Source organism: Diadema antillarum, unplaced genomic scaffold, assembly GCF_040938485.1.
Source record: "Diadema antillarum isolate AM-2024a unplaced genomic scaffold, OU_Dant_1.0 scf00000143, whole genome shotgun sequence".
NCBI classification, from domain to species: domain Eukaryota; kingdom Metazoa; phylum Echinodermata; class Echinoidea; order Diadematoida; family Diadematidae; genus Diadema; species Diadema antillarum.
Genome location: NW_027271032.1, coordinates 776,639 through 798,570, shown reverse-complemented (window position 1 = coordinate 798,570; position 21,932 = coordinate 776,639). Strand labels below are relative to the sequence as shown.

Genomic DNA, 21,932 nt, shown 5'->3' with positions numbered 1-21,932 from the left:
CTTCTTTGTCCTTCATAGCTGTCTTTCTAATATTAAAAAAGGCCAAGAAATACTTCTCTTCAGTTCTAAAGACAGGAGGACCTAAGGGGGGGGGGGGGGGGGGGGGGGGGGGGACAGGGAGGGAGAGGACAGACATGTATTAAAGGCTTTGGTAATTCTGCATGTGCGTGCAATATTCACATATGTTTTCCATTGTAGTCTCAACAAAATTATTTTTCAGATGTGGGGGGGGGGGGGGGGGCAGGGAATTGGATGCTCACAAAGTTGGTCTCCGCTAATGAGGCTGCAACTTCTGGGGCAAGTGTGCAGCATTTGTTCATTATAGAGTGGTAGTCAGTGATTTAATGGAGACGATGAATAAGACAGGCATGCCTTGTAATATTATGTAAGGACAGTGGTCCCACTGTGAAGCACTACATTCTCATACTAGTGGACAGTAGAAAACAACCAAGATTTAAAAAAAAAATAATAATAATAGTAAAATTAATGTGTGCAGCAATTTATTTTGAGCTTGAACTGTTCCTGCTTGGATTGCAGTGAAAAAAACAAATTGCTGAACAAGCATGCAGAAGATTCGAGACAAATTGAGTTGTTTTCCAAAGCAGCAGAAGCCACATTCGCCAGCAATTTATAATTTTGGTGGTGTTTTCGTTGCACTTTTTTGTATGGTTTCTCCATGGTCTGCCCAAGTGCGCTCTTACCAGGCAAATGGCCCAGTCAAAACATTGTGAATTGATCTTGATGCGGACTACTGTATTAATGAGAGGTAGCGAGAGATGTTGCTAACTAGCACATCATGTTTGCCGCTAATCAACAACAGGGGGAGTGACGTACCGCGGTGTGTGAATTATTCATGCAGCTGCTACCCAAGTTGAGCGAGAGAGGGTTAGAGAGAACGCATAGGGAGCAGTCTTTTTTCTCTCGCTCTCTCCTTCACGAGCGCACAGGCATACCCACACACACACATATGATCAACATACATACTGTGTGATGAGAAGCCAGCAATGCACGCTGTTGAAAAACATACTACACTTCTCCATCTTCACCTTGTAAGATGCTGCTGTACATGAGTCCTTTCTACTCCAGACGGACCCAACTGTGTGTCGCTTGCCTGCTAAGTCTTCTCCCACTCACCACACTAACGTCATACTCACAGATGTCAAGCCGGCCCACACACACACACACACACACACACACACACACACATTGTATACACACTCTCACACACATACACACTCTCACACACAAATGCACGTGCATGAAACAGCACAGTGGCAAGAAGGCAGCCATAGATGTGCATAAAGATGTGCTGCGTGAAGCCATTTTCCTTCACGGGCAAGGCAAGACTGGAGAACCCATCTCGGCAAGTCAGTGCGTAGTTGGGAGTATTGTCTAAAGAAAAATAATAATAATAATAAAAAAAACAAATATGTAATTGAGCTCACGTTGCTTCGACAGAGGTAGGCCTTTGTTTGCGGAGGAAACATGAAATTCCTACAGTCAAAATGACACAGAGCTGTCACACATCTCGGTGATTAGTGATAACGTGCACATTGGAGGAACAAAGGAGTACCCCTGCCTCTAAAAAGCCGACTCCAAGCCGTTCTTCGTCGGCCATCATTCTCTACCTCTTAAATCAAGTACGATATGACTGTGGATGTGTTTACTCAAGAGTTACTGCGCATCCCGGGCTCTGCTGGAGAGATGCAAGAGAGGCGTGCGGTGAATCATTTCTGGATGGGGCCAACATTTGCTGGATCGCTGAGGATTTTTTTTTTTTTTTTTTCTGGCCAGCCGGTTGAGACAGCTTCGGAGGAGAGTGGTATTCCCCGGTTGAAAGACATGGGTAGTGAGATTTTGACTATTTCGCAAGCAATCTCACTATTCTGTTTTTCCACCCGGTGACTGCCCCCCATCGTCTTGCCATCCGCCTGCCATCTTTGCCGAGATGTCTTCGGCTACCATCAAAAGCTTCTTGAACTGTCATATTAATTGTCAGCATCAAACTGGATGATGGATCATGTGTGAGAGTAACGTCTGATGTGAGCACCTTCTTCCTCTGCTACCCTGGAGTAATTAGTAATTTAAAAGGTCCCTGCAAGCCAAGTGTATTTTGACCTCTGTTGATGCCTTTTGATCTGTACATGACGAAATCACAAATACTTAATGAAAATATACATCATATATATTTAAACAATAGTTCCTGCTACTGCCTGCACTTACAACAGCACCACAAGTCCTTATTTTGTGCAAATGTTTCAGACAAATTTGTGACGTAGCAGTGAATGGTAAGGCACACATCTCTGTCTATTGTTCAACTCAATGTTACAGGAGGAGGATGTCACTGCTGAAATATGAATAAAGATAATCTGGAGGATTTTTTTTTTTTAAATAGAGGTGGGACTCCACTGGGTGCTGAAACAAAAAAAAGTTAAGAAAAAAAAATTTCAAAATATTTTATACATATTTTCATGAAGTATTTAGTGATTCAGTTATGTACAGACCAAAAGACAACAGTAGAGGTCAACATAGTTTTTGGAATGAAGGGACTTTTAAATGCATTGGTGCATAGGTCTGATTCAATTTTACTCTGCTAATATGTCAATTGTATTAAGATAGGAAAAAAAGAAACGCCCAAACCTGTTCTGTGTGTTAACCTGAAAAAATACACACACCTGATTACTGTTCAGTAATGAAATACCAGTTTAAATCAATTTTCAGCTTGTTGAAATGTCAGTGGTTGCTAACAATGACACACTTAATGACGTGCTTGCAATACTATCGTCCATCCCGCTCTTTTATTACCAAGCTTTATGGCGCTATTACAAGTTCTCTAGTTCGCTGTGCGTCATGCATAAATTTTTTACATTTTTAGCCTGTGAGCTTCTTTGTATCCTTTTATGAGTGATTTTCACTTAACATGGTAGGTAGCATCCCTTTGGTGATAGGATCTCAGTCATTCAAGTAGGCAAAATGCTCCCCCCAGTTTTCACATTTTCATAATCTCCTTGAAAAACACATGGTCAATTTGGAAAGTTTTAATCGCTAGGGTGACAGAATATGTATTTTGATATACAAGTGGGTCCCCTGGGGGGCCCAGAACCCCCAAATTAGAGAATCTTAACTGAAAAAAAAAAAAATTATATATCTATAAAATCGTAAATGATAGAGCTAAAATGCTATTCTAGAAGTATGTTTGTGAGTGCGATTTCATTTTTTTTTTCCATGTCATACCCAGGGGTGACCCTGTTTGGGGGGGGGGGGGGAACCAAAGGGGGGATCATTTTTCACATTTCATCCCCTTGAAAATGCATGGTCACATTTTCACCTACTTAGCAGGTATAATTGCTAGGGCAGTAGAATATGATGTTTACAAATGAGTGCTATTGGCCCCTGGGGTCCCAAATTAGAGAATCTTTGAAAAAAAAAGATCTTCTATAAAACCAGAAATGTTTCTAGTAAATAGGTTAGTGAATAAACCTTTAATTTTGTTCATGGCAGATCTAGGGGTGGTCCACCTAGGGCTAGTACCAAATTAGGGGCCAATTTTCACACTTTCTTCTTCTTCAAAGATGCATCTGGTCAAATTTTCACCAAACTTGGCAGATGTTACCACCAGTGTGATAGAAATATGGATACCATGTTCCCCTGGAGACACCCCCAAAGCACCCTAAGTTGGCTTTGTTCTTTTTGGGTAATAGTCTGAAAGAATGCATTGAAGGTGAATTTTTGATATCCCAGTGAGTGCTAGACTCTGATCTCCCTTCTTGTCATTTCTAGATTGATATCAAAAGATGCTTTTTCCCCATTTATAGTGCAGAGCAAGATTTTGTGCTACAGACAGAGTAATCCAGTTTTCTTACCAATGTGTATAGTGAGCTTGCATTGACAGATACCCCGGTCTTTTTTATGAGAATCATGTAATTTAGCCGGCAACATTATCAAACAATTTTGAAGTAGCAGGCAAAGGTCACAGGTTCAGTGATTTATATGCAAATGGGGATGGTGAGGAGCTGCTCTCGCATGCTTCTCGCCTCAAACTGGCAAAGGGCCGTAATTGCGGCCTCCCTGAGGGGGCCAGCATCCATGGGAGCCTGCCTTGCAGATGACACATTCCAGGGGGCAGACATCGGACGCCCACCAGTGACAGACCTGATACATTCCTGCGCTCATATCGCAGAGTTTGCTCATAAGCCTTAATGAAGAGTTATTGGGGGCTGAGCGAGACGGCAGGTTGCACTTTGCAAACCGTCGCAAGGGGGCTTTATCCCCCTTGTCTTAAGCAGCGTTGCGCCCCCTGTGCCGAGAAAATAGGCGATTCCCTAATGCTGTGAATCGTTTGCTGCCCCGATGGCCGTATATTCCCATTTGCTCTCATTGCCGCACAGCCCATGCCTTGCCGAGTTCCGTTTGCGCACCTTCACCGGCCATGTGCGAAATTGTATTTTGTGTCATGATCAGGCTGGTTGAAAAAATGTCAGCTACACCTGGCTAACTCCTCTGCTCTCTTGAGTGCAAATTATGATCAATGCTGTGTGGAAGAGTTAACCTGCCACAGAATGCATCGTGTGGCACAGTGGTTTCCCATCACTGATATGCATACATTTTTTTTTTTTTTTTTTTGCCGACTACTCACAGCTATTACATTACTGTTTCAATTACACACACACACACACACACAAAGTAAAGAAGATCAAAACTATTGTCAATATGCAAAACCTGAAGATTGATTTGCAGTGGAGATAATGGTTTGCCAACAACTGATACAATGTATATTCAGAATTGATTTTTGTCTCCTTTGCTTCATATGTCTTTTTGAATACAGTGGACTCCCGTTACAGCAAAGTCCTCGTGACCGGCAGTTTTCTTTCGTTATAACTGAACAAATAAACAATAAAAATACATAAAGTGGATAGCGTTACGGCCCAAATTTTTACTTCGTTATAACCGGAATTTTGTTATAGCCTTGTTCGTTATAACGGGAGTGCACTGTATATGCAGTGATTCACTGTAGTGTAAATCGATCCCACTGACCCTGTCATCCTTTTCGTCTGTCTACCCCACAAACATCATTTTTCCATGCAGCTCATGAGCAAGGTGGCTCCCCTTGTAGGCAAGGAGATCACAGAGAAGTACTTTCTACCGCAGTTTACAGAATTGTGCCAAGATAGCCTATTTCATATACGAAAGGTAAGCCTGCATAGATCTATGCATCAATTCAAATCTCCCTTATCAGTCGATGATTGGTGTGAACGTGCTGTGTTTGATATTTGATATTTGATATCCAAGAGACCAATGTAGTCTCTGAAGACATTGATAAGGCAAGATGGCATGTCAAAACTTGAGTATATAAACATACAATTCAAAATGTTTGGCAGATACACACCACTGTACATACCCAATGAAATGTTTTTTTCTTAAAAATGTCCCTCAATAAAATCATGTTTGGCTATTGGATGTGTGTATGTGTGTGAGAGAGATATTGACGCAACACTTCGAAGAAAAGCTTTTGGCCCCACTTCTCCAAAACAAATTAATTAACACAATTAGGTCTTGAAACTTGTCAAAACATTTGTCAGAATTAATCATCAAAATTGTTCAGATAACATGCTGGATCTAGTGCCCTACAGACTTGTATCTGTGCTGGTAAAAGAGAATATAGTCTTCAGGAAGTTGTATTTGATAAGTATGGTTTTTGGTTCCTGCCTACCGGTATTTTTTTTTTTTTTGTGTGTGTGTGTTCAGTCATTCATACAGCACTCTTCTAGCACCAAATGTAAAGGTTTTATGGGAAGCTGAAGTATTTTTTGTTTTGCTGTAGAAACCTTCTGAATCTAATCTGCATATGCCTAATCATATGCAAGAGAGCAACTGCAACAAAATTGTGTCTGTAGTCCGTGCCTTGCAAAAAGCACTTTCACTTTCATAGAATAATTGCTCTCACACATAATGCTGAACACCTGATAATGTGAAATGAATGAGTCCGGCCAGTCTTTTGATTGAACACGTGGCAAGTATTGCAGTACTGTGTACATGGGGCATTCGATATCATGCTCCCTTGAAAGGAAAGAAACATTTATTGAGCCGTACTTCCCTGCAAAAACTTTCGGCATCACTTCCTCCAGTGTTCGATGCCATGGCGTGATGTCATTGGTCAGTCTACCGACCATGCAGCTTGCCACAAACCTTTTCCTGACTGAATTTTATTTACTACGAACAGAATATGACAATAATGAAGGACTATTGTGTGTTCACGTAAATGATACTCTTTCAACCTGGACGAAAAAACAAATGTCAACCAAGTAGTGTCAGGAGATTGGATTGGAGGCTTTTTATTTGGTTTTGTGTATGTTTTTGTTTGTTTAAGATACACTCACCTGCCATGAGTGCTATTTTGCCCCCCCCCCCCCCAAAAAAAACAACAACAACAAACAAACAAACAAACAAACAAACACACAACAACAACAACAAAACAAAACAGAGGAAGATTAAATCCCAAGTAATCCTTCTTACTACCCATTATGATGATTTCAGCAGTAATATGCTTATAAACCATTCTTTCTCAGGATTATAATTCCTTACAGCGTGTATGCTTTTACCCACCACTATTCCAATCAACGTAAATGCGTAGTGAATTAAGTGTCTTGTCATATCTTTGGTATTAAACATAGATGTACATCATGGAAAAAGAGTAACTATCAACCAAAAATTGTTCAGTCTTTTTCAGATAGTATTAATAAAGATCGTGAAGCTCTTGCTGTCATGTAGCAGGGTAACTGAATTAATTCAAGCATGTCATCTTTCATGTGTAATGCAGGAGCAAACATGATGAAATATCTTTGTTTTCCCCTTCCAGGTCTGTGCTGCAAACTTTGGTGATATTTGCACTGTTGTCGGAGAGGATGCCACAGAGAAATTATTGGTAAGAAGTCTAAGACTGCATGAATTATTTACATTCACAATCTGGACCACGTTGCTTAAAACTATGGTGTCTTTGCAATCAATGGTTTCTCTGCATTGTGTGGTAGTTGCCATAGCAACAATATTCAGTAGAACATCAGAGCCAAAAAGTCACTGATGTTTATTGGTTGTAGGAGTTTCCCTTAATTAAAAAGCTACCATAGTTTTAGGCAACATTGCCCATTGTGCAGACAAAGTGCGCTTCATGTGTGATTCTGTTTTTCAGGCATGTAGGGAGAATTAGATACAGGAATTTCATGCCGAGAAGGAAGGAAATTGGGAGGGGGTGGGGCATCCAAGTGGTTTGTTGTTAATGTCAACTCTTTCATTTATTGCATCTTGTTTGTCAATTCTTTGAGTGTGTTTATCCGTCCTGTTTTCAATTGTCTAGTCTCCGATGAAAAAGTGTCAGATGAAAAAGTGTCCGATGGACAAGAGGAAGTGTCCCCTGAGAGTATTGTTATAGAAAACTGAAGTCTGTTGTTGGAATAAGGTATCATCTGTGATGATGGTCACAGCGTGGATAAGTAAGGGTCCAAGAAGCGCCATAGATTGTTGGAGTTGTTTAGCCAAGTCCAATAGAATGATGATATGCTGACATGTTAGACAAATTTAAACTGCTGCATGAAACATGAACTTGGCTATGTTGAATTAGGATGAGGGGTCAAATAATTTCCAGTCCTAGCCGTTCACCTTTGACCCTACTGGCTACATTTGAGCCCAAGTTTGAACTGCAATTCAGGAAGCCACATACTTGATGGAACAATTTGTTGGTCAAGTATCGAAATCCATTATGTAGGCAAGAACTCTTCATTTCGCACGCTGACTATTGGTTAACCTGGTTGAGCATTTCTAGCACCGTATGTTGTACAAATATCATTTGGTTGTCAATCAAAGGGGGAAAAAAAAAGAGATCCTGACCTCTTACGTTTAATATTTTTTCTCATGTGAATGAGCTGTCATTAATACTGTAAAACATGATATATTCGCGGCATTAATTTTTCGCGAATTGGAACTGGCAGCCTTTTTCGTGGCATGAAATTTTCGCGAAGTGCCACTGGCGTTCAATGCATAATAGTGTAAACAAGAATCTTGGCGCTCGTGAAATTCGCGAAATTAAAGTGCACGCGAAAATTCCTCATTTTACAGTAATCCCAAACTTCAAAACACATTATAGACAGGTTGTGTGAAACGGGTAAGTAGAGATGGTTTCAGACCATAATTCTGTGAGACAAATTCCCCAAAATATTGGTCTTCATTGAGTGAAGAATTTGATGACCCCAGTACTCGTTTAGGAGAAAAAATTTTCATCTCTTTACAAAAGGCAGTTTTTGCTATAATTCATTTGCTGAAATTATTATGCATGAAAGAGCCAGAGGCAGTTAGAATGTCTTATGTGTGTGTTCAGTCAGCAAGTTTTATGTGTATTGTGTTGTTGTTTGCTGAAGCAACTCCTTCAACATCCGGAAAAGATAGAATTCAATTAGTGAAGCAAATTTTGTTAATGATGTGTTGAAATTGTGATGAATAAGTGAAAGCTCCAGAATGTCTTGTGAGCTGCACTTACCACCATCTTCAGGGCTACCCTTGTCAAAACACAACTCCTCAGAATTCTCCATTGTATGGTGGGGGGGGGGGGGGGGGGACAGGAGGAATGATGGGAATTGAGGCGTTTGATTGAATTAGCCAAAAACCTCCTGAACCTGAATGTGAATTGGTAGAGAACTTTTCACCCTGTGAATAGAGTGCTCCTCCTTACCGTGCCGTGGCTGCGTCTCGCGGACTTTAGTGCCTCTGACTGCACCTCCCCCCGCTTCATGAAATAATCATACAATTGATGGTGAATTGAGCAGCACTTGAATGCATAATGAGCGGTCTGAGAGAGATGGAGGGAGAGCGATAGCGAGAGCCCCGAGTCTCTCGCGGTGATTATTCGCATTGGCGGCGACAAATTTTCCTCAATTAAATGAGATAACTCTGCCGAGGGTTTTGTAGGGCGACTTGTCGTCAATAATGCAGAGCGCTGCGCAACAATATGAGTTGTGTATCAGCAGTGAGCGTGAAATGTGATCTTGACACATCAGTGTCATGCTTCTCCATTTTGAGTCTCGTTTTCTTCACTTGTCCTGCTGTCGTGTTTAGAGTTGTGCATTTATGTTCCCTGGCTCCTACATATGACATGCGACGTGATGCAATGTATGAGATCTACTGTCAGAACAATGACACCATTTCTTTGCAACTTTGCTTGTCAGTGGTATTTGACATTTGTTTGCTTGTCAGTAATAACTCTTTGACATCCATCAATGGAGAACACATTTCTGCGCATTTCTTGATTAGTCCATGCATGATACGACCATGTTACCAGAATTTTTAATGCAAATAAATGATCAAATTGTTTTTGTTTGCATGAGGTTGAGATGACCTGTAGCTGTTGCTATGTGTACTCCTCCATGCTGATGTTTTGCCACAAAGAGATTTTGAAGCTTGCATCCTCTAGAAGGCAAGGTTCTATTTGAGTCATATCACACTCGTCCTCTCAAAAGAACCCATTTACTAAACTCCTCACTTAAAGTATTGCATTTCTGCGTAAGGATGGCTGTTTTGGACAAGAGAGCTTGCCCTAGGCTTGCCAGACCTAGCAACAACAACAACAACAACTGTATGCAAGCAGGCTTCCAGGTACCGAGGTGTATTATGCAGAAAGAGGCAAACATAATGGCCCATTGTTAAATCCTCCGGCAAGCTTTTACCCATGAATTATAATACAATTGCGAACCGACCTATCCTGGTGAATTAGAGGATAATCAAGCTTGAATTTACTCTTTCCTCTTCTCTCTTCCCTTCCCCCCCCCCCCTCCATTTTTATCCTTTTCTCGTCTAGTTACCAAGGTTTGAAGCACTGTGTGAGGATGGTGTATGGGGAGTACGGAAGGCATGTGCAGAATGTTTCATGACAGTGTCGTGGGCTACATCCAAGTCCAAGCGGGAGCAGGAACTCTCAAACCTCTTTGTCCAATTGCTGCGTGACCAGTCAAGATGGGTGAGTGACATCCAAGAATTTTTTTTTTTCTTGTCAAGTCTATCCCTTGCGATACACACCCATCGTTATTGCAAAAGTTATTTACATTGAAAACGTCACTACATCTTGTAGGTTTAACAGTTTTAGAGTATTAAACAGGTTATCATGAAGTTGCGTCAACAACTGTCATTTGACTACTGCAACTTTGAATCTATTTCTAAGGTGAAGTTTTATGAAAATCAATACAAAAAGTTGGACTTATTCAGACACAAACAGGATAGATTTGCTCTTGTACACTCACTTATCCAGTGTTTTATATAACGTAAACCATTATAATTAATCTGCTCTCAGTATATGCATATTTATATGTCATCCCTGACATGGATTCATTAAACACATCAATAGAGCTTAGCATTATGTTCAACTTTGTTACTTTCTACAGGTAAGAATGGCAGCATTTCAAGCCCTTGGTCCTTTCATCTCAACCTTCGCTGATCCCAGTATATCAGGGATCCAGCTGATGTACAATGCTGATGGCACAGTTCAGGTCGCGGGGATCATCCCCATCGAAGACGACAGCATCAGCAAGCCCAGTACGTCCGATAACTCCCCCTCAAACCAAAGACTAGCAGAGAATGCTGCGATAGACATGCACAGCAGCGAGACTGCCAAGCAAGAGCAAAGCAGTGAAGTGAAGACTCTTCATCAGGGGGTGGGTCATCTAGAGTTCAATATAGGGGGCGGGCAGCAGCCCGCCCACGACGATAGTCCAGAGTATAATTCTTTCCTCTTCTGGAGACAGCCGGTGCCGGTCATCAGTGTTCAGGACGGAAACGCGGAAGATGGTAGCGAGGAAAAGACTGACAAAGATGAGCAGAAAAAGGGTGAAGTGATAGAGATGGAGGCATTAGGGGAGGAAAAGGAGGAGGAGGAGAAAGATGAAACAAAGTCTAGAACTAATGGTGATAGGTTTACTAGTACTACAGAGTTTTCAATTGTTCCGCTAGGCGGTGGGGAGAGCAGTGACGCGGAAAGCGAAAAGTCATCCCCCGACTCCGGGATCAGCAGTCCGGAAGCAGTGCACGAGGACAGCGACGACGGTGTGAGCAAGGAGGGATCGGGCAAAGACATCCAGGATCTGGTGCAGACCATTTCCCAGATGAGCATCGGAACCTCGAAGGAGGAGGAGGAGGAAGGGGAGGGGGAGAAACGAGGAGAAGCACAGGTGCAGACGGTTGGGGACGGAACCGCCGCGGGGGCAGACCCCAACATGAAGCTCCACACCGCCAACCTGAGCGAAGCCAACGACATGTCCGAGATGGTCATGCACTTGCCGAGCACGCAGACCCTGGAGCAGAGGATTGACGACAAGACGCTCTCCTTTGTCAACGGTGTCCTAGAAGAGGAGGAAGAGCTCCAAGAATGGGCCGATGTCCAACCAAGTGCCTCCGAGAAAATGCAATTGGCCCAGAAAACTGAGGTTAGGTTCTTGCTCATTTCCCTAACCCCCCACCAAACACACACACACACATGAGCACGCATTGGCCCAGAAAACTCTAGTATGAGGCTTGCTCCTTTCCCCTAACACCCCCTCCACCCCGCCTCCCCACACTCTTTTTCCCTAACACCCACTACCGCCCCCCCCCCCCACACACACACACACACATGCACACCATGGCAGAGAAATCTGAGGTAAACTTGCTCTTATCCCAACTCCCCCCCCCCCCACACACACACACACAATAACACACACACCTGTCAGCTTCACATGAACCATATTTCTTTAACACTGTCACTTATCTATCTAGAGGGTATTCCTATCAGCTCTGCATGGGTGAAATCTTTTGTGTGCTGTTGCAACATTGACACAAACTATACCCAAATATTGTCAGTGATTAAAAGTTATATCGGCTGCAACACTAAGCTTTTCTACTGTTAATTTCTTTTATCTGAGATTATGATAAAGATACAAAGGTTAATGTACATTTTGATATCTGAAAAATGAGATGATAAAGATGTGTGTCTATATAACCTGTTGACCTGTGTCAGTGGCATTCACATTAAAAGGAAAGCAGCAGAACTATGTACAGTAATGTTTCTGAAATCCTCAAACATGTTTTAATTACTTTAGCTATGGTACATTGGTTCCCAAAAAGTCATTTGTTTCTACATGGAAACTTGAGAGGGTAAAGAGTTTGAAAGTCAATACAAATCAAATGCTTGATGATGTGCCTTTGATTTCTCTCACTTCACTCCAGTTTTCACAATTTCTACCAGGCCGTATCATGCTGATGAAGTTATCCTTGCGTACTTTTTCTTGGGCTCTTTGAGTGCAGTGGGAGACCCCAATTGTTCTGTTCTGGTTTGGCGTGTATGGTTTGATTTGTTTTTAGCAATGAAGATGAAAAAAAGTCTCTGGGTTTAAATTTGATGTTTTTTTTTCTGTCCTGCAGCAAAATGTCATCCCAACCAGCCTCCTTGAGAACTACCTCTCCATGACAGACCCCAGGATTGCACAGGCAGTGGACACCGAGATCGCCAAGCACTGCGCCTACAGCCTGCCGGGAGTCGCCCTCACACTGGGCCGCAAGAACTGGCCCTGCCTACGGGATATCTATGAGACCCTGGCCTCCGACATGCAGGTTGGTTTTTTTGCAGAGTAAAGACGCAGAAGTAAAAGAAAGAATTAAGACAAAACAACTGTAGATTAATAGAGCAAAGTTAAACAACACGTGGCCCTGCTCTGGCCTATTCAGGAACAATTTCTGAAGGCTTGCTCCATGTTTCTTCAAAAGATTGATGTTGGATTACTGCCATGAAGTGTTTTGGGGAGCATTTGTGCTCGAACAAATCTAATCCAGTTGTGCATACAAATGCGTAATACCGCAGACGCTATTTCTTTGTGATGGTCCAAAGAAACCGAACGCATCACATAGATGTCAACACCAATACTGGAATCTTAGTCCCCTCTTCACCTTTTTGTCTCCTTCCAGTGGAAAGTGAGGCGTACGTTAGCATTCTCAATACACGAGATGGCTCTCATTCTTGGGGACGAGATCACTTCGAAGGACCTCGTGCCTATCTTCAACGGCTTTCTTCGGGACCTGGACGAGGTCAGGATAGGTGTCCTCAAGCACTTTGCAGATTTTGTCAAGGTAAGGAGCACGGGCAGAATGTGAAGAGCAGCGAACAGCATTGTAAGGTCTTGACTTGGAGTAAGGATGGAAAGTTAGGGGCATTGACACATGATCTATCTCTTTAGAACATATTGTAAATGTTTTGTCCTCCATGTACCGATGGTTTGAATGAAGGAATGCCTCATCTTGGCACCCTTGGCAAGTTCTTGGAAGGTAACAAGATTAGTTGTTCGAGGAGGAAAACTCTCACCAGAGTAATTCCATGGCCATGCGTGCGCTCTCCCCCCCCCCCCCCCCCCCTTCTACTTCAATTCAACTGCATCCTAACTGAAGTTATTTTGTTGAGACTATTTGATCGTAGAAAAAAATTAAATTCCATCAGTTCTGAAGCCGATGAGTGTACGAAAAGCGGAGGATATATACATGATACAGTGAAATAGTACAATATGTGAAAAATCAAAGAAAATAGGAAAACAGTGCCACACATGTATAATAAAAAATGGGTTAGTTCACTAAAAAAAAAATAGGAACTAATATTCTTTTTAGTGACTTAGCAGAAAGATCACATATAGCAACACTGCCCACTAATTGAATTTTACTTTATAAAGATATTAAACGCATGTGTATTGAAATAAGCATATATATTACGATCAAACCATATCCTGGGTATTTTTGAAATAGGTTAATCAAAAAAAAATGGCAAAAGATTAAGGAATGAATAGGATGACAAGAATGCATTCCAGGAATATTTATGTCGTCATGGTGGTATATGAAGGAGGACAAAAATTGAACTCAGTTTGACCTTGGCCCCACCAAGTTTCAGGGTATTTGTATTTGAGGCGCTGTAAAACTCGGTACTTTGAGCATATTTTGCATGATAACATTCTGTCTCACTGCCCATCAAACCAGTCAGCGCATGGTAAGTGGAGATATATTGCATGCTTTAGATTGGATACAAATTTGATTCCGCTCTGTGGCTTCTCATGGCACCAGCCTGTAGCCTGCCATCCATCAATAGTCTTGCGGTTTTTGTTATCATTTTGTTCTCATATTTGTCTTTTTCCCCCTACATAGTTAAGATGAACTCCATGAACTGCTGAACAGGTTCCAAATCAAATCAAAGGGTGTTTGCATTTTCTCTCGTAAATTCAGAGCTTGTTCAGCTGTTCTGCTCTCTTTCGCCCTGTTCCCTCCGACTGATACATACTTCATTATCTTTTCCCCCGTGTGCAGTTATTACAACCTGAGCTGAGGAGGCAGTATCTCGGCCGAATGACTGACTTTCTGACGACCGACAACCAGAGGAATTGGCGCTTCCGACTAGAGCTGGCAGAGTAAGCAGCCCTTGTGCAATTAACCCGTTCCATACTGAATTCTGAAATGCCTATAGACTTAATACACAGTCCGCCAGGTTCCCGTACAGAACTGGTTAAGAGAAACTGTTCAGAATTCTAGAGTTATTAAAAATTAAAAGCAGCATGATAACATTTAAAAAGAAAAATGATGTACTTGAAGTGCTCTACTAACGCCCATTTTGAGTTAGTGAAAGATGTGTGAATACCGTGATTGATATGAAAGCTCCTCAGAAACAAGCACAGGGAGACGAAGGAGCAAGGATGTATTTGACATCAGCTTTCATTTGCGATCTCAACTACAGGCACCTTTCTCAGTTACAATCTGTTGGGTTTATGTGTGTGTGTGTCTGTTTGTGTGTCTGTATCTGTGTCTGTGTTTGTGTCTGTGTGTAAGACTGGAAAGATAGCTGTTTTTTCTGGAAAAAAAAATCTTGATGTGCTTCCCATTTCTTAAATCCTCTCCCCCTGAACTCGATCTCCCTTGTCTTTGATGCCAGAGGTACACCTGTTTGATAATTTATGATTTACTTGACCAGGAAAAAGACAATACAGTACAGCAATAGAAAATACACTACAACACATTACACACAAGAATTAATGGCAATGAAACAAATTTGGTGATACCCATGGCTTCTCTTTCTTTGCACCCTCCTCAATCACATGATTTGGACCTCACCTGAAAAAGATGGTGTTATCCACGTTTTTGTAATTTCCTTCAATTCTTCTGGTTTTACTTCTCGCAGGCAACTAATCCTCCTGTGTGATCTGTATGATCCCAGCGATGTCTGTGATAACATCTTGCCCATCGCTATGACGCTCGCCGGGGATCGCGTCGCCGACGTGAGGTTCACGTCCTACAAACTGGTAAGCATTGCTAAGCATAGAGGAAGTTAATCTCTGCTAGAGATTCATGCTTGTGATACTCCCGCCCACCACTCCTTTTCTGGAGTAGTACCTGTATAGATTACATCTAATGTTGCAGTATTCGCTGAGCAGGGCAGTAGTAATGAAGAGCATGCAGTGAATTAGCATGTTATCACTGTCTGTGACATCGTTGTTGTAAATATAGATTGTTCATTCTAAGTTGCCACTACCAGGCATGATATTCTGCAGATTTAAATCTGATTTCAGATTTTTTTTCCCAGGTCTGTACACATTTTGCTATTTTCATGTATCAAAATCACCTGACAATTTTGATTTCCGATTTTCTCAAAAAACTTCAATATCATCCCTGCACTACTATGTATACATTTCATGTCAATTACTTGGCATTTACAGTTGTACATTTTGGTGATATGACAGATTAGAAAGACATGCAGCTTAGCTTCCACAGTGATGAATGCGTTTCTCTCTGAAGGTTTTTGAGAGCGTTTTATTTTTTTTTTTTTTGGGGGGGGGGGGGTGTGGGGCTTGGGGAGGAGGATTGATATTTTTTTATTGGATCTAGTTCCACCCTGTATTGAGAAATAATCATGTAAGTTTTATGAAGGAGTACTGACACACTTTAGGCCAGCCTGATAATATATTGTGACAGGGCAACAATGTAGAGTCGAGACCCAGATACTGTATACGCCATATATTTCGCGAGTCTAAAATTTCGCGAATTGCGACTTCCCAACAATTTCGCAAGTGGTTAAATTCGCGATCGCGGAGTCCTGTACTGAACGGAGAAATGTATACGTGTATGTCACATTCATATCGGCATTGGAGTCAATATTTTCCTGTGTTTTTAATTTCGCGAATAGCACCTGACTCGCGAAATTCGCGAAAATAAAAATCTCGCGAAATATTTGGCATATACAGTAAGTCTTCTTTCTAGTCACATTCCAGTCAGGTGATATGGCATACTGTAAAACCAGAAATTTATGCATGCATGAAACTTTCGCAAATTTCTTACAGAGCCAAGATTCATGAAAGAAAAAGAAAAAAAATGCATGTGAAAGTTTTCTTTACACAATGCATTGAATGCCAGTGGTAATTCACGCATCTTTCTGGTTTTACATTATCGTGTCCTCTCTAGTTCTAGAATGAGGAAAAGGGGAAAAGTCAAATTCGGGCATTATGACTCATTGCAAAGCAGGGCCCTTATAATGAGCAATGGGGAGACTTCTGATAATCGTCGTTATTTGCAAACATTTTCCAGTCTTATCCCAATTTTCTTTGTGCCTGTACAATGAAGTCTGTTTTGAAACATTCAGATAGCTTACTTCCACTTGCCTAACATAGCGAGAAGTAATGGCATGCAGCTATCCTCACCATTGTTCATTGCTTGTCTTATATTCTCACCTAAATGATACAGCTGAGTATGATTGCCAAGATCATCATGTCGTCCAACAATGGCAACCTGAGGAGAAATTTCGTCCACGAGATCAACTCCAGCTATGCAGAGAGCCCCCGCTGGATCAAGAGACAGGCGTAAGTTCAAGTTCAAAGTTTCAAGTTCTGTTTTATCTTGTTAATAAAGAAAATTTCCCCCTAAAAAGCACAAAAGTGGTCAAGAAAAGTATCACCATACAAAACCAAGAAAGAAACGATGACTCGGTGATTGTCTGTATCTGATTTAGTTGCTTGTTTTTTGTTTGCATCTTCACAATTATGCAAAATTGTTTGAAGAAGGCACTTAATTGATAATGTTGATTCTAGCTCAGTTTATTATATTACCTTTACTTGTATTTTGATTCAAAGCTGTGTAATAGGCTTATCCATATCAGTGATAATGAATACATGAAAGTGTTAATCATATGCTGCAATCTGTTGACCAGGATTTGTGTGATTGAAGAAAGAAAAAAAAAAGAAAAATGAAGACCTTTAGAATCTCATTTTCATGTTCGTGACAGGTATTGCCATCTGTGCCAAAGACTGCTCCACGAGCAGGCCCTGGATGCATCAACCTTCGCTACAGACTTCCTGCCTAGTCTACTCCAGCTGGAGAAGGATCCCATCCCCAACGTCCGCATCACGGTGGCCCGCACCCTCACCGAGTTTGTTCTTCCTCTCTGTAAGTGTCCTACCAGCAATGCTGTCACTGTTTTGGGTTGGGGATCCTCTGCACATTCTGGGACTGACATATCGCTGTCACCATTAATTAATCTCCTTCCTTGTCCCTGTGTTTTTATTTTACTGTGTTTGGGAGAAGTGATGTGTGGAGTTCAGAGATTGTAAGACACAGTCAAATTGAAATAAAAGTGTTTTACCCCCAGCTGTGGGAAATTATCTCTTTATATCTCGCTTTCCTCCAGCATGAGGGAGAAAGAAAGGAAGGGTTATGATAGAAGTGTTGCCACATTGGTGTCTGTGTGTCACCATAAGCTTAACGGTGACAAATGTTGTCCTCCCCATGCCCATCATTAAGCAGGATTTGATTGCTTTAGTTTACTGCAACAAAGCCTTCTGCATGGAACAATGATCCATAAAGATCCTGCTAAGAGCTGAATTCACGAGAGATGGGAATATTAATATCCTCTGCTACCATTGTTGCATGGATGGATGCCTCTAGATGTGGGCCTACGTGGCAAAAACATACCCCGGGGCCTCAGTAGCAAGCAGTCACGTAGAAAACACTTCTCTTTACTGGCAAGAATGGAGTCTGCTGGGAGAAATTACATTCAGTCATTCAGGCGTGGCAGAGTTAGCTTTTAGTCTTGAAAATGTGGGACTTGGGAGCACTGGTGCTGGAATCCAGTCCTTTCTATTGTAAAGAGTGTTGGATCAGTAACTGCTACATCCATCACTGCCTTGAAAATGACAGGTCATGTAGACTGCAGATGTCTCACAAACTGCACATTGCCGCTGTTCCATTGATCAAGGCGAAGGTAAAAACTTAAACAAGTGACATGATGGATATGATAAATGAAAAAGGGATCACTGTAGGTTGTTGTGTAAACTGTTAGTTGTAAGTCAGCCGGTTCGAATGTAAACGATACTGTATATGCCATAGATTTTTTTGTGGGTGTTTTATTTCTGTGAATTTCACATGAAGGATACAATTCAAGAATTTTAGAACACACGAAAGTATTAATTTTGATCTGGACATGAATGCTGCATGCATGCGTAAATTTCTCCATGCATTACTGTGCTGAACAATCGCGAATTCAAACACTTGTTGGGATGTCCTGATTTGAGAAAAATTATACCTGCTCAATATAGGGCAAGTACAGTACATGGAACAAAGTGAATGTTTTCAATAATGTTTATCCTTCCTTACTTTGCATTTCTTAACACCATTTCTGACTTTGATGTCGCAGAAAAAAAAGGGGAGCCGAGCGAAAACCCGTTATTGTACTGTAAGATCATCTGACATGAAATTGAATGTGCTTTGTGTCATCTTTGATCTTGGTAGATTATTACGACAAGCGGGGGAATCCCCACCAGGAGGAGATGATGAAAACACTGACACGATTACGTGGAGACGAGGATCGGGACGTCCGGTTCTACTCCAGCATCGGCCCGTCCGGGGAAACGAAAGCGCCTTTCGCTGAAGGGGTTAGTTTTGTGCAACGTCCAGATGATTTCCTCCTCCCATCAGCAATGAACCTGTCACATATAATATTTGAAACTTTACTGTTTTATTTTATTTTTTTAATATGACAATGAAGAATCAAATGAACATGTGGCACACGATAGAATGCAGAGCACTTGTATCAGTCTACTAGTCAGTTGACGGATGGTCGGTAAAAGAAATATCCCCAACTTTCAGCTCTCACAGAGTCCATTATGAAGGAAGTGTGGATACGATTTGAATGAATGTCCAGGGAATTTTCTTTCTCACTTACGGTTACACTTGTACTGTCTAAGGTGTTATTTTTGCAAGGGTTAAATTTTCACAAATTTAGCAAATTACTGTTGGACTGCAAATTTATCAACAAGCAAAAATGTCGCCATGCGCTAGTATAATAGTGCACTCTGTGTAAATTCGCAAAAACAACATTTCGCAAAAATATCTATACGCAAAAGTAACAGCTGGACTAGTGATTGCGAGAAACTGATGTGTGGGACATGCCTTTACCAAAGTCCATATGATATGCTGTAATTGTAAGAGCAGAAATCTATTTTAGGAGAACTGACAATATAATATTTGTGACTCTGAGCGTGTGCATTGGTAATCTTTTGGAAGGAATTGATGATGAACCTCTGGCACTCGCTGTGGTATTCATGGAAAGTTTTATGTTGACATTTTTGTTCTGCGAGTGTTTAGTACTCCATCATTACTTTAATCTTGTGTACTTGCATTTCTTGCAGGAACCACCGGTATAGCTGGCACGATGGGTATCATCAGATGCAACCTTCTTCTTCTTCCACTAGTGTGCTACCGTGGTACATCACATCACACTCATCATCTCCACAAAGCTAGATTCAAGATGCCCGCCAAAGTCAGACCTGGTCAATCTGGACCTCTCGCTACTATTGACCTCTTCTGTCGGTCAAAACCAAGGCAGACAGACACAGTTGCACCCAAGCACACTGCTTTACATTAAGATTTTTTTCTTTAAATGGGTCTAGTTTTGTTTTTTTGCCTGCTTTTAATGCTACTGGCAATAGAAGATGTGTGACATGATTTTAGCCCCCGCCGTGTTGCCGAATGGTTCTGCTGAAACCTCACAGCATGTCATCAACCCTACTTTTGATTTAGTTGGCTTGCTCTGTTTTTGCCGCCATGCACAGGTAGCGTTCAGCAAATTGTCAGTGAATAGAGTTTACAGAATCCTCCAATCCTAGTTTGGCAGTCTTCATTTAGGACTGCAGCACAGTTTGGCAGACCCTGAATTATGGTCAAGTTTATCTGTGGGGGGAAATTCATTGAATGCTTGTAAGATGGCCTGGGAAGCACTGGCTAGACTCCTGGGCACAGTAAAGGTCAAGGGTGTAATACGGCCCCTGCTACTTTCTGTTCTTAATGTCTCTATGAAGCGTCGTGTCAAGCTTTGCAGCAGCAAATTTTATTAAAATTTCTTATTTCGTGTTTAAATGCTTTAGAAACTTCACATTCTGTCTTATTATGTAATCTTCACAAATATTTGTTATCTCTGTATTTATATAACTTTGGGCTTTAGCATGCATGTATCCCCACAAACCTGATATCACCATTACGTATCATACCCAAGTTGGTTCCTTATATATATATTGGTCGTTTTGGATTGTCGTTTTGGATTGCAAAAGATTTTTATTTTTCCTTTACAAATTTTCATTTATTCAAAGACTAAGAACTTTTTAATCATTATTGTCAACTTTGCAAAGTAAAAAGGCACATCTTGCAGTTTCAGAATATGGGAAGTTATAGAGAGAAGAGGTTCGGTAGCTGTCAGAAAATTCTATAGCAGCAGATTTTTAATATTGATAATAATCCATATCACATATTTGCCCTATTTTCTTTCCATCAAGCCCACTAATATTATATCCAGCCTGAATGATATCACCATGTTGTAACTTTGAACATCTTTTTATTTTCATTTGCATTTAATGGGACTCTTAAATTCCATGCTGTGTATCTTCACATATAATATTCTAATACCCAGTTTAATGTTTTCTCAAGATCTGCTAGTGCAAAGCATGGCCAATGAACACACACTAACTAGATGAAAACTTGGGTGTCTTTCCCCTTGCCCTTCTTAGTTGCCCAACTTCACCAAGTAAACTCATTAACTTCTTATAATCTGATGAGGTAATATAGGATGTTCCTTTTTTTTTTCCTGTGGAAAATTATTAATTATGAACACCAGTGTGATTAGTTGTTGAAAAATGTTAAAATGTGCATGGGTAAACTTCATTTACATTAGAAGGTTAAACATGATTATTATGTCATGGTTGTGTATGGAGTCACTTTGCCTGTGACATCCTAGTTTCTTATCCCTGTATTAATGTCTGTTTTCTCAGAGGAGGAGAAGTGCTAAATATTACATGTTTGGAGTAAGAAACTTTTTAGTTTTTTTAAGCAAGTTTATAATGCAAGAAATTTTGATGTTTTATAGAATTGTTTTCACTTTTTACCAATTTTTATTTTGTGTTAATTACTCTAGACTTCAGTCATTTTAAACTTACGTTAGTGAGAGTCCGCTTTCCGTAGATGTTAATGAAACAATCATGTGGATATTGGTTGCCAACTTTTCTATGACAGGAACTGTGATTTTACTGTGCCCTTTCTTTGTCCTTACAAAGTCACTTCATTTCAGCGAGGCAGTCTTTGTTCTTTCAGTTTTTCTTCACGAGATATCTTTCACACCATGAAGTTAGGCCTGCACATACAATTACCGAGACCCAACGTCTTCGCACTGTTCTTTGTCAGTGTATGTGGGCATCAGTCTGCAGGCGATAAACCCATGCTTAAAACAAACCTCGGAATCTATGTAGATGTGTATTGATGGGAGTCATTGTTGGCAGAGAAATGTGGTACCGCTAAGGCATGTTTTACGATGTCGGATTAGTAACACGATGAGCACCATGATAGGGCGCAAACACAACATGCAA

At 41.1% G+C, this 21,932-nt stretch overlaps 1 protein-coding gene across 2 annotated transcripts in view; it reads left to right on the top strand.

Annotated features, from left to right (window-relative positions):
* The window catches only part of LOC139721477 (serine/threonine-protein phosphatase 4 regulatory subunit 1-like), a 64,376-nt gene extending 44,882 nt beyond the window's left edge, over window positions 1–19,494 (top strand). The window contains exons 1-12 of one of the 2 annotated variants that reach the window (XM_071632793.1): window positions 1,919–2,042; window positions 5,086–5,190; window positions 6,857–6,922; window positions 9,842–10,000; window positions 10,422–11,459; window positions 12,433–12,621; window positions 12,973–13,134; window positions 14,350–14,450; window positions 15,215–15,335; window positions 16,771–16,886; window positions 17,309–17,469; window positions 18,811–19,494. In XM_071632793.1, coding sequence (XP_071488894.1) covers window positions 5,089–5,190; window positions 6,857–6,922; window positions 9,842–10,000; window positions 10,422–11,459; window positions 12,433–12,621; window positions 12,973–13,134; window positions 14,350–14,450; window positions 15,215–15,335; window positions 16,771–16,886; window positions 17,309–17,469; window positions 18,811–19,058 — 2,463 coding nt within the window. In that variant the 5' untranslated portion in view covers window positions 1,919–2,042; window positions 5,086–5,088 and the 3' untranslated portion in view covers window positions 19,059–19,494. Of the gene's footprint in view, window positions 1–1,918; window positions 2,043–5,085; window positions 5,191–6,856; window positions 6,923–9,841; window positions 10,001–10,421; window positions 11,460–12,432; window positions 12,622–12,972; window positions 13,135–14,349; window positions 14,451–15,214; window positions 15,336–16,770; window positions 16,887–17,308; window positions 17,470–18,810 lie in introns of those variants that run through there. The other variant, XM_071632794.1, reaches the window with a different exon arrangement.
* Window positions 19,495–21,932: the final 2,438 nt, after the last annotated feature.